Source organism: Desarmillaria tabescens (assembly GCF_030435595.1).
Source record: "Desarmillaria tabescens strain CCBAS 213 chromosome Unknown EV420scaffold_18, whole genome shotgun sequence".
Taxonomy (NCBI): domain Eukaryota; kingdom Fungi; phylum Basidiomycota; class Agaricomycetes; order Agaricales; family Physalacriaceae; genus Desarmillaria; species Desarmillaria tabescens.
This window is the reverse complement of record NW_026848317.1, coordinates 725196-737568: the sequence shown is the minus strand read 5'-3', so window position 1 is coordinate 737568 and position 12373 is coordinate 725196. Positions and strand designations below refer to the sequence as shown.

The 12373-nt window shown below is 46.7% G+C and overlaps 1 protein-coding gene across 1 annotated transcript; it reads left to right on the top strand.

Moving 5' to 3' along the window:
- Positions 1 to 1132: 1132 nt before the first annotated feature.
- EV420DRAFT_1643233 (uncharacterized protein) lies at positions 1133 to 1573 on the top strand (the record flags this gene model as incomplete). Its single annotated transcript, XM_060477474.1, has 1 exon — positions 1133 to 1573. One exon carries the CDS (start codon positions 1133 to 1135, stop codon positions 1571 to 1573), a length of 441 nt encoding a protein of 146 aa, XP_060330632.1.
- Positions 1574 to 12373: the final 10800 nt, after the last annotated feature.

The following is a 12373-nucleotide window of genomic DNA, read 5'->3' as shown; positions in this document are numbered from 1 at the left end:
TGCATTTAGTATCTCTCGAATGCTCGATACTCAGGTCGATGCATCTGTCCAGTGAGGTCCGTATCATCAGTTTTCCCTTTCAATGATTGAGCGCTGAGTCAGGGACTGAGGTACTGAGCGACGAACTGTCCATTGGCGAGCCGGGCAATGTGTCGAGCGGTACGATGACGGTGGTGGTGGTGGTGGTGTTACCTGCGCCAGGTCCCAATAAGGAACGGCGGTGGTAGGAGACTGAGTCGCGTCGGACCTTGAAAATGCAATTGATCCGCGATCACAATGTCGCGTTGTTGGCTACCAAAGTTTTCTGGTATTACGGGCATATACTAGACTCCGAGTCCTTGTCTCCTCTTTCTAGTGCAATTACAGAGGATATCGCAACCCGGCAGTTTTTGTACGACGGAGAAGGCCGTTGCAAACTTCGGCCCGCCCATGCCGGGCCCCCCAAGCTGGACGTTGCAGCACTAGTTTTGTTAGAACCCAAAATTGAGTGTAACGCGCAAGGCTCTGGTCCAAGGGAAATCTTTGATTACCCTACGTCTCACTCATGCAATAATACGTGCCGTCGCTACCGAACGTAAGTAATACTGGGCTTTGCTCACCGGCGTCCGATTCTTGACTCAGGTTACAAGATCAATGGGAGACTTTTACCTCATTCTGAACTACAGCGACGATAACGGCCTCCTCCTCCTCTCAGACAGTGACCTTACTATGTCCTTGTTCCAGCTGTGAATGTCGCTTTGGATCCCAGGACATGCGGTGGTTGCTACCAGGCACTGAATATACCAATCGCTTCAAACACCTACTGATGAACGGTCTCCCATTGGATGAGGAGATGCGTAACTTCATGACAATGTTCGCAGAAGAAGAGGCATTAGGAAACGAAGTCAATCGTCAAATCAATTGTCTCGAGGACTCGATGGATTGCTGGGTACATATTGGGGGATAACCATTGCCAACATCAGAGTTCCCCATCGACATCCCCCATCTTCCGAACGATTTGCTCGTCAAAATCTTGTTCCAACGAGTAGACTGTGATGAACACGATATGAGCTATAAATAAGAAAACTGGTCATCCAAAACAGTACAGCCTGCTCGTATCGCCGTCATCTTTGACTACTGCTACTCAGGTAGTATGGCAAGGGTTGCGAGGACGGTTCTGGAGACAGTACGCTTCACCTTGGCTCTGCAGAACCCTGACGCATTGGATACCATGAAGAATGCTGCAGATAGTATTCTTGAGGCTGACACTGTCCGGAGGATCGACTGGAAGCCTGATTTTTCATCCCATGTTCTGTTGGCGGCGTGTCGTATTCATGAGACAGCGACTGAGCTTCGTAGACAGGATGGGACGTACTATGGTCTTTTTACCGATGCGTCGCTCCGTACTCTGATGTCCGATCAGTTGGAAGATGAATCGACATTTTTAGATCTCCGGGACGCCTTGCCCCTATATCCAGGTCAACATCCCGTCATGGTTGGAGATGACAAAAACAGTCTTGTTTGGTTTGGAACCCTCATTGCAGATTCCTCAGGCCCCGACCTTCGTCGTCTGGCCGATGTCAAGCTGCAGTAACACACCTTGGTTGAGATCAACAAGCCCATCTCTACTGTCGGACAACACGACAACGAGAAAGCGAACCCTTGTGTATGCACATAGTACTCCTGGTAGCATCCACGCTCATCATAAATTCTTTAAGTCCATCACGCCATGGATGGTTCTCGAATATGGGCCGTCGTTATCGGTAGCGACGAATATATATGTGGTCCGTTGTATAGCTGTGTGTCGGACGCGTTGGAAATGAGAGATTATTTGGTCGACGTTCACCGAGACTGCGTTCCCAGAGACGGTATTCAACTGCTTCTCGGCCTCTCCAAGGAATTCTTTGTCGAATACTCCGATGACTTACCTGGTGCCTACCCTGTTCCTTCATTTACAGCCAGACATGTCTCGAAAAAGGGCATCACATCACCGTCATCCTGGACTGTTGTCACTATATCAGCCATACTCGATATCATCGGGGGCGAGCAGTGCGCGCCATTCCCTCACTTCCTCAAGTTTTATGTATCAGCATGGTTCGCTCTGCAGACACAGATTTACGGCGTCTCTCTATCCTCCACGAAGACCAATCTATCTAGGTTCAGGAATGTCGCCCAGATATGGGATCCCGTGTAATCTTCGCAGCGTGCAAGACGTATGGGTTTGGTTATGGGGCAGGGGACAGGAGGTCTTATGGCCCTATCACAACTGCGCTTCTTGACATGCTCAACTCGGGTCGGTTGAAGAAAAGAGCCACATACCTTTATCTTATCTTAGATATAGGTCGTAGCTGGGCGCCACAAGGACGCACATAACTGGTATGTAGGTATGAAGAATGATTATAAATCTCCATTGCTGGCATTGACGGTATCGTTACGTTGCGCAGTCGACCTCACATAGTTCAATGTCCAATCACTGTCGCGACATTCAATCTATAATAAGCTTGGTTCACATGTGACAGTTATGTAAAGAGTGCATTATCGCACGGCATTTTCAGATGAGATGTTGACCGAAGGTTAGCTTGCATGAATGGATCATCTGGTTTTGGGTCACCGGTAGTGTTCTGCTTCTCTTCCATCGTTTAATATATCCTACTTATCTATCTTCACTCAAACTGAGCGACAGAGGGGGGATAGCTCATGTCAGCCCCGTGCTTACACATTCTACCTCCTTCAACTCTTACTGACGAGTTGCTATCAGTCCGGTATAACATCAGACCGTATCCATAGTGAAAATCAATAGAGTTTTGATTCAATGGACATTCTAGACCATACATTTTGCAGCAGGTATCATACGTTCACTACTCCCTATTCCCCATTGGTTTCTGCTCCCGGACATCATTTGGCGCCTAAGCATTAAAGCGCCGGTTCAACTTGTGTTCACCTGCAAGATCTAAATGATCTTCGTTTCCCTTTCTGCACATCAGAATTCTCAATCCGTTTCCTGCATGTGGCTGAAGAAGCGCTTCGGCGAACATACAGGATCCGATACTGACAGGCGCTTGAAAGTGAGAACCATTCCCCCTGTATTATGGCGCTAATTATACACTTTATTGAGGGCATATGATCATGTTCCAGCGCTTCAGAGCCTCTTATTCGATCCATTATTATCGTAGGCACCGACCTCTTTCAAAATAAGTCATATGCCAGAGATGCTGTTATACGTGTCATGTATCGGTAGGTTTATGCAATGTCATACCTGGCTGTATATTGTTCTTACTGATTCAACCCTGACGTATCTTTGCCCCCGTTTCATGCTGCTTGATCAGCGTCAGCGATATCTGCGCAATTTCAATGAGCACCCTAAAATTTTCACACCCCCCCACCGCATCAAAATAAAGAGACCTCTCATTTCCACCACGACCGTATATAGCATGCACAAATGAACAGGGAACCAAAGTATACGCGCTTCAAGGCACAGGACCAATGGCCCTCATGAATGTCTGGTAACTGGGAGTTTCGCTTATGAATCTTCAGTACTTTTGAATAAATAAAAATCGAAGCCGTTCAGGGTCTGAAACTGCATGCTTACTATCTCGACTCTCCCACCGTAAACTACTTCAGAAAATTCAGTCGCAGATTTTCTTCTATGTTGAATTTAGGTGGATGCGCTATAGATTGAATATGTCTAAGAGACGATCATCGCAGGAAGGAAGGAAGGAGGTTTTATCAGTCGTCAGTTGGAACTTTGAAAACGCCGTATTTCATTCGTACTCCAGAGCAGAAAGCTGACCAACTTGCCAGCCGAATTGAGGTTCAGCCGATTCATTCGGGCCGCTTGTTCTCGCGTGATTATGGGCTTCTCGGGAAACCAGTACGGCGCTTATTTGCTGACTAACAAGGTAAGACAAGTGAATACATTTCTTTCAGTACCTTGGATATCATTCAACGATGGTTAAATCTATGGAATGGTTCGGTGACAGAGACATAATACTCGAATATATTGAAATCACCTTTGAACAAGTTATAGCGATGGGGCAGGACCGTACGAATCCGTTTACCATGGGGGAGAGGGGTATAGATCTAGACAGTATTTTCAAAGTATTCAATACAGAAACGGAAAGGTTCTGCTCCTCTGATGCGAAAGGTTGGCCACGGTCCCAGAGGCTAGCGCCACATCGAAAGGGGAATAAAACTCTAGGATGATAGTTAGCGCCGTGTAATCGGAAACGAGTGTCGAGAATTCAGACTGTAAGAATGATAGTACTCTTCGGCGGACACACTGTGGGGTGGGAGCATTTGCGAGGAAATTATGCATCCCAAAAAACGGGCGCAGGCTGATGCCGTGAAATCGACCTAGTATGTTTCTCTTTTCCACGTTCGCAACGGCAACCGAACCGTCATGTCGTATCCATTTAAATAAGTAGCATGATATATTTGATATTACTTGTGAGCTTTCACCAAAATTACCCATCTGACCAAACCAGCGATCTTCTAATCGTTATGTTAAACATTTCAAGAGATTAAGCAGGTATTAAGGATCAGTCTGCCTTAGACACTCTAGAGGTCGCGCCTCGTGCGAGACTCTTTGTACCTGTAAACACAAGGGGCCTAAGTGAGGAGAATGGTGCCGTGATGCGCTAGTACGAATTTTCAATGTTTCGGTCATCTGTCAGACTTAATCATCTGTGAGTAGAACTCATTTCTTTCAAGTTCAGTGCGGATTCAAATTCGGTGAATCAGACAACAGTGACCTTTTTTTGTATCAACTTGAAAATGTAGCCGATACACCAGTGGATAACGCATTCCTGCTCTCCGGTCAATCTAGGTCGTGTTGTGCTTGTAATTTTAGACCAAAAGAGAAGACTTACTTGTCTTTTGAAAGTCTTTGAATCTGACCAGAGAATCGTTCGAGCGTAGAGTATTCGTGGACCACAAAATGCGGGTCCCGACTCGGAGTTATCACGATTAACCGCGGTAAGCTGGGTGATGATAACATGCAGGACCACCCAAGTTCGACTCCATATCGGAGCGAGTCTTTACAAAGGCGCCAAACTCGCGTACACTGACAGGGTGCTTCTGTTCATGCAGTAGTCGTGCTGGGCAAGGGCCAGGAAGTCAATGCAGGGTTACATAGCAAATGGTAAGATGACAGATAAAAACCTAAGAGCGGCATAAACGGGCCGGACTCGACGATTCGGACTCCGACCTTTTACTGAACCACCAAGTCCATTCTGACGCAGCGAGACAGCTATTCCACTGACGCTCAAGACACCTGGAACTTTCCCATATGTTCACTTGCATTGTCCAGGGCCATTGGTACTCTCTCTTCCATTCATTTTGCTGAATAGGAATTACTGTAATATTACGACCGGATGTTCACCGGGTGTTATGCGTTATGCGTTAGGTTCACCCGGGTTCATGTTCAATACCAAGTGTGACGTGTTATAGATTATAATATATGTTCATGTTCATAACCCAACTGGGACAATTCTATGCGGCATCTCATGAATCGGCACAAAATGTCCCTGAAGCTTGTGGTGGATTGTATTTTGGACAGAGAAGAGGCATAAATTAGCTCAGAAATTCGCCAGAAATCACGCAAAAAAAAATTTAAGTAAATAGTGTTTCCCCAGAAACATGTTCATGACCCAGCGTTACGCGTTATATAATATGACTTAAGCTCAGTTCAGGGTGCCGCGTTATGCGTTATATGAACATCCAGTCGTAATACTACAGTATTGTCCATGCTGAGCCTGGAATCACTACAATCCCGTTTCTTTCTCGAGTACACGGATTTCCGAAGGCAAAAGGGTATTTAGAGATAGCCCGGAGACGTGTGGGGCAAGGACCGATTTCTATCTTCGTGAAGGTGCATTGAAACTGCTAGACTTTTACAATGCGGTTTCACTCATATGGATAAAGATTCATCATTCCACCGTCGTCTGGCTCACCGCGATAAACGCAGGTATCAGGGAACTGCAAATGATCAACCCCACCCTTTGAATGACATACAGTGTGCCTGTAGCGATGCCCAAGTCTGGAAACCGTGGTGACGAGTCCGCATGCTAATGTACACCTTCAGAGATTTCTTTGATAGTACTTGGACGAATTGTGGCGAAGAACAGAGATTGGTGCCGGGATGCCACATCAACACATTCAGCGCACCGGTATCCTCATAATAGCACCGTTTGAAGGACCGAGATCCTTACAGTAATCTGAACATGACATATTGCTTGAAAACATATGTCCTAGCATTTAAATTTCAGCTTATCCTATACCTGTAGCAGAGAGAAATGCGCAAATGTCATAACTAGAATCGATTCTGCAAGTGATACAGGAAATACGCGAAAGGCATATTGTTTTCCATTGCGACGTCCGCCTTGCTGATACTACAGAGATAGCGTGTCTGATGAAGCGCATAAAAGACGATTATCGAAAAATAGCCAGGATACATGCTTTACCAGAGGATTCAGTTACCGGTCCATGGAAGCGCCGTGTATTAGGTAAATAATTCCCCTTAAGACACTTTTTCATTACAGCCAGTTGCGCCGTATGGTGCATAGCGGGTACGTACTGGCCGCATAGATTTCGAGACCGTGATTCTTATTATATTCAACGGAAATACGACGACTTCTTGCTAACTGCAGGAAGAATCACTTTACTGAGACCGACAGATGAGATTGGCAGAATATTACGGTGTAACTTCATATTACGTACGCCTAAGTACCTTCTTCGACTCGTGAGATCTCCCAACTCTGTACCGGAATTCGGTGAGATATGCTACAAATTTGATGCGTCGGATGCACAAGCAGGCAGGGATTGAACAGTCTCCGATACGCGTCAAAACTTGACACCATTCAGGATACGCCAGAGTCCGGAGCCGACGACGACGTCTGAGATCTGAGCGCTGAGATACTGGTGATCTCGTTGGTGGCGTTGGTGGCGATAAAGTTCCAGATACCAGCCACCGGTTATTCTTCGTCGGCGAATTACAGCAGATCAGTTACCACACCACCCAAATGGTCCCGTATCTACGACGGTGTGAGAAAAAGCCAATCGAAGAATTGATGAGAGAACGCACCAGCACCGAAAGCAAGCAATCGATCTTCCAGAGCCACAGTTGCGGATGCCCCTCGATTCGTATGATTCTGCCTGAGGAAGGTACCGATGTGAAAACCTGGCTATATATACACCTCATTAGGCGCATACGGGCAGGTCATGGATGGACTTACTGGTGTGGACCATCGCCATTATCCTCAATAGTCTTGGTCCCACCCAACATTACGTCGTTAAGGTTCTTTTCGAAAATGAGATACGCGTTCCCCAAAAAAGCCAACTATATGCACTTTAACGGATGCCAATGAGCGCAGAAAGGCGGGTGGAGATACGCGTACATCTCTTCCATATTTTCCTATAGAGTGCACTAGTCGTGACTGCCATCTTCGTCGTGTCCATGATCATATCAGTCTCGCCGGCAACTTTTATTGCTCTCAATTCTTCCTGAGGTGTGTCTAGTCTAATGTTAGTACTCACGTATATAGGCAGAAGGACTAAAACATACTCTGGTCACCGGAGAAATATACGATTTTTCTTTCGGGGGGTGGTTGCGAATAATCGACAGTCCGGCGAGTTGATATAGAACAACGTAATAAACCCCCACGGTTCTATATCAGCTAGAAGCGGGCAGTAAGATGGGATAGATGACAGCATTGCAAAAGGCTACAACAGAGAGATTGATGAATATCTCGAAGAGGACATCGCAGCACGTACGGATTGTCCAAGTACGCAAGCTTCCTCCTCTGCTACCATGTAACATAGGGAAATATACAGGACGCACAAGTATAAAATCGACAGGACGATCATAAAGCTCCGTTGATGCCCTTCTACCGGTGCTACCCAATCATTGAACGAAGCACTCCTTGAGCGTTGACTGTACCCATACGACCGCTTTTTGGAAGGATATACGACGTTCTAAACGATGTGGTACAACCCGACTATATGCGCCTCAAAGGTGACAGAGAGATGCAGACGGGCAAAGAGATTGTGTATCTGTATCTGCAGCCGCCTATGGGGTATCCTCTGCCAGGGTGATATCTTGCTCTGTGCACCTAAAACTGGGCTTAGGGTCACTCGTCAGCCGCCATGTCCAATGCCGTGGCCTCACCGGGTTATACGTCGTCCTTGTGTTCCGAAGTTGCTAAATATTCTATACCAGCTCGCTCAGGGACCAGATCTGCAGTGTTGCATTTAGTATCTCTCGAATGCTCGATACCCAGGCCGACGCATCTGTCCAGTGAGGTCCGTATCACCAGTTTTCCTTTTCGATGATTGAGCGCTGGGTCAGGGAATAGGTACTGAGCGATGAGCTGGCCATGGCCGAGACGTACAATAGGTCGAGAGGTGCACACTTCAGTGGGATGATGGTAGTGGTAGGAGACTGAGTCGCGTCGGACCTTGAAAATGCCGTTGATCCGCCATCACCACGCCGCGTTGTTGGCTTCCAGTTTTCTAGAACGACCACCGCTTCCAAGGGGGCATATTGACTTCTTCGTAGCGTGATTGCAGGGGACATCACAACTAAATACAACGACAACGACCTCCTCCTCTCCCGCAATGCCCTTACCATGCCCTTGCTCCAGCTGTAGATGTCGCTTTGGATCCCAGACAGTGGGACGGCTACTAGAAGCCACCGAATATACCGACCATTTCAAATACCTAGCGACGAATGACATCCAATTGGATGGGGTGATGTGTAGCTTGATTGCAATGTCCGCAAAAAAGGAGGCATTAGGAAACGAAATCAATCGTCAAATCAATTGTCTCGAGGACTCGATGGATTACTTGGTATCTCTACGAAACAGGACAAACCGGGAGATAGCCGACTACAACAGCACCACCGCTCCTCACCGGCGTCTTCCCAACGACTTACTCTCCAAAATCTTCTTCCAATATCGACCGGATTAGCGACGGCAATAATGTAATCTCTTCTTTGGACCAGCATCGGGCACCGTGGGTTTTTACTATAGTACGCAAACGCTGGTGCGCTATTTCCTTATCCCTTCCTTGTCTAAGCATCAACATCCCACGGGGCAACTACGCCGCAAGGTCGGGAATTTTCCAACATATGCAAGCATTGCCATTACAGCTCCAACCCACCGGTACATGCCTATTATCCGTGACCTAAAGAAGCACCGCGACCCTCTCGACCTCTCACACTCTCGCACTCCTCATCTCATCATTGCCGCGATGGAAGCCACGGCCCACCAACCGCAGTTCCAATTCACTCATACCAAGATCTCTCAGAATTGAGGTACATCTTCTCTTACTAGAAGAGTCCTACCGTAGCCTTTTACGATCTTAGCTGTTGAGCTCGGCGAGCGTTGAACGCAAGCCACGGACAATAATTAGATTACCGATAGTTACCGTATTTGCCCATTTTTTTGTCACGGCATCTCAGCGTCCGGCTATCATCTGTCCACTGAGATGTACGTATACTCTCGTCATATTTCCACAACATCATAACTGACTGTACCTACAGCACTATACCATACTCATATGTACTCTATAGAACCTCGTATTCCTTCTCAAAAGTGTCCATTCTTCGTCTACACCCCGGTCCCCTGCTCAAGATTAGCACCGTTGATATTCACGGAATGCACCAAACTACCTTTCAATTAATCGGCCTCCGTGGCGCTTCCATGCTCAAAAAAGTCGTGAGGTCATCGGTTATCTTGAGCCGTATATCCCTGCACAGTGCGCACACCCCAAACACGACGTCCGAGGTGATAAGAGCACCAGCGAGGAATCGACTACTCATGGCAGATCTCCCTCCCTTGCCTTCCCTCGAGCAAGCTTCGTCCCCTGCTCGTGCGCGAGTAGTAACCTTAGGAGTATCAATGTGACGATGGCTCACGCTACCAGCGCTTACGACGTTGATTCTGCAGGAAACATCTCCGTCGATACCATCCTTTCTCATATCCATTATTCACGGTCCTCTCTCTATTCGGGAGTTAACCATCGCCTCGAATGTCGTTGATGAAGTAAATTGCACTCACCTGCTCAACGAACTCTCGGCTCTCGTGGTTATTGTGCTGCTTACAGAATACGCTCATGCGGTCGTCTTCATCCATGGGCTGTTGGAGATTTCTGATCGTTTTACGGTGCTACACAGACTCGCATCGAAGGGAATAAAATCTGTTGATCCAGCCAGCGTCACCCACATCTGGGCCCCGCAGCCTGGTATCGTTGTGGGGTGGTAGATCAGCTGACAATTATTCGCCCCGTGCACCCTGACAGTCACTGACAGAAGACGGGGCTGTGATTTAAGTACAGCTCTCCACACAGTTGAATAGCGATTGCAGTTGCTGTTAGTAGTATACTGTTAGACGATGTAGACTCGGACATGGGCACCCGACTACCATATACACTACCTGGATCGCTACTCACACTCCAATGGTCGAACAGAATGATAAATCCCTGCCATCGGCATAATTATATTAGATCGTCCACAAACGGTTGCTCCTGATAAAATGAAGCTAGATGAGTAACTTGTGCTTTTCAGGGAAGAGTTCCCAGCTTAGATGGCAGCAGGAGATCAGAAGATAGAAAACGTTGTAAATGCAATCTACAAACCCCATGTTTCCATGAAACGTGTCGGAGACTGACTTATCAGACAATTAACGTTGAAAGGGAATTGAGGGAAGCACAAGTGAGATAAGTACATTAGCATGAGAGTATTCCTACTGCCACTCCGTCATTACGATTCGACACTGAGTAGATACAATTCTGATACATCTATCTTACTCATCTTTTGTGGTAGTACGACAGGTGCCTTCGATGCGAGCGCGGGAACACGATCTCGTAAAATGGCGCACATTTGCACCAGAATAAATCCAATTCAATTTTTCAACTGTCAGGAACACGCGGTAGTGTTGAAGTTTCCGAATTTGCAGGAGATACTTAGTAAGATTATGTCAATACGAACACGTTGAATATCCAAGTAGCATGGATATCTCTATAAAAACCCTCCTCGATTTTAGCGCATTCTCGCCGACATTAACACGTGTCTATCCAAGCCCCTACGCGGTTACATGTCCGGTGCAAAGGAATGGCTAAATATGTGATCCAAGACTTCAGCGTCCCGGAAGATCATACCCATTTATCTCTCTACCTATTTTTGGATACAAAATGATGACAATATCGCCATATACTTCTTCAGACACGATTAGCAATGCTGCTGTTTCAACAGCAGTCAAAGAAACCGTCGGTCGTTACGTCATCGATACCATGCCATCATACCACCCGTCTGTCAGTTCCCGACATCAGCGACCGAGAAATCTATACACTTCTCTCCGAAATATCTCGTCCTAAGGGACGCCTAATGATCTCCATTCTTCATTCCTGCCATCCCGTCGGCATCACCCGAGAAATATAGGAAGAGTACGTAACATCATGTCAATGTCAGGCAGCTCCATTCGATATCTCTTTACAACTGCCCATAAGAACTTGAGAGATCTCCCATCAATATATATCCATGGGAGTTTGACATTGGTGCCCTAGCAGCGTTTCAGGACGAACTTTGCGAGAGAGGTACCAGGGGTCAGGGTTACATTGGAGTATTCACTCAAGCGCTCATTCCCGCTCTCAAGTCGGTTAACTACAAACCAACAGATTACATCCATCTCCTTCAGGATTAACCTTGGATGGTAGACCAGAATACCGTTATCGCTGGAACAAAAAAGGATGCACAAACTTGGTATCAGGTATGACGGTGCCTCTTGTTATTATGTGTATATCCATTGAACTGTTGACACGTATTCAGGATTCCAGTTGCGATAGTACGATGTTGTTGGATGAGTAGTAGGCGCTGGCAACGGGTATCGGGCTGGTATATTTTCCCGTGGACTTAATTGGCCTAGCTGGTACAATAGCCTGAGAAATGAATTCAGACTGAACTAATCTAGCCCGCAATGGTGACTCGTAGTTACAGGGCGCTTCCTCAGAATTCAATATCGGCATGAGCATGGGTGGCGAGGATATCAATACCAGCGACTTGGTTGTTATCAATAACGGGGATGTGCTTAGCCATGAACTAGGCAGATGACTGAAGTGCTAGGCGCTTAATTCTAAGGAATTGAATGAGTACTGTATGATATATGGACCTTAATGCTGCGCACCTTCACGAAATTTCTCAATCGACCCACCTATATGCCGCCGCATTGGAAAATGCAGCAGTCGGTATTCAATCTGTGCTTAGGATTACTGGTTTACGAACTCCAGAACAATGGTAACATGTTGAGTCGACTGTATTCAAGAAATACAGAATGTACAAGAGTCAATGCCCAATGGCCACAGAAAACCCAAACGTCATCCATTCCAAGTTCCGAATCTATGC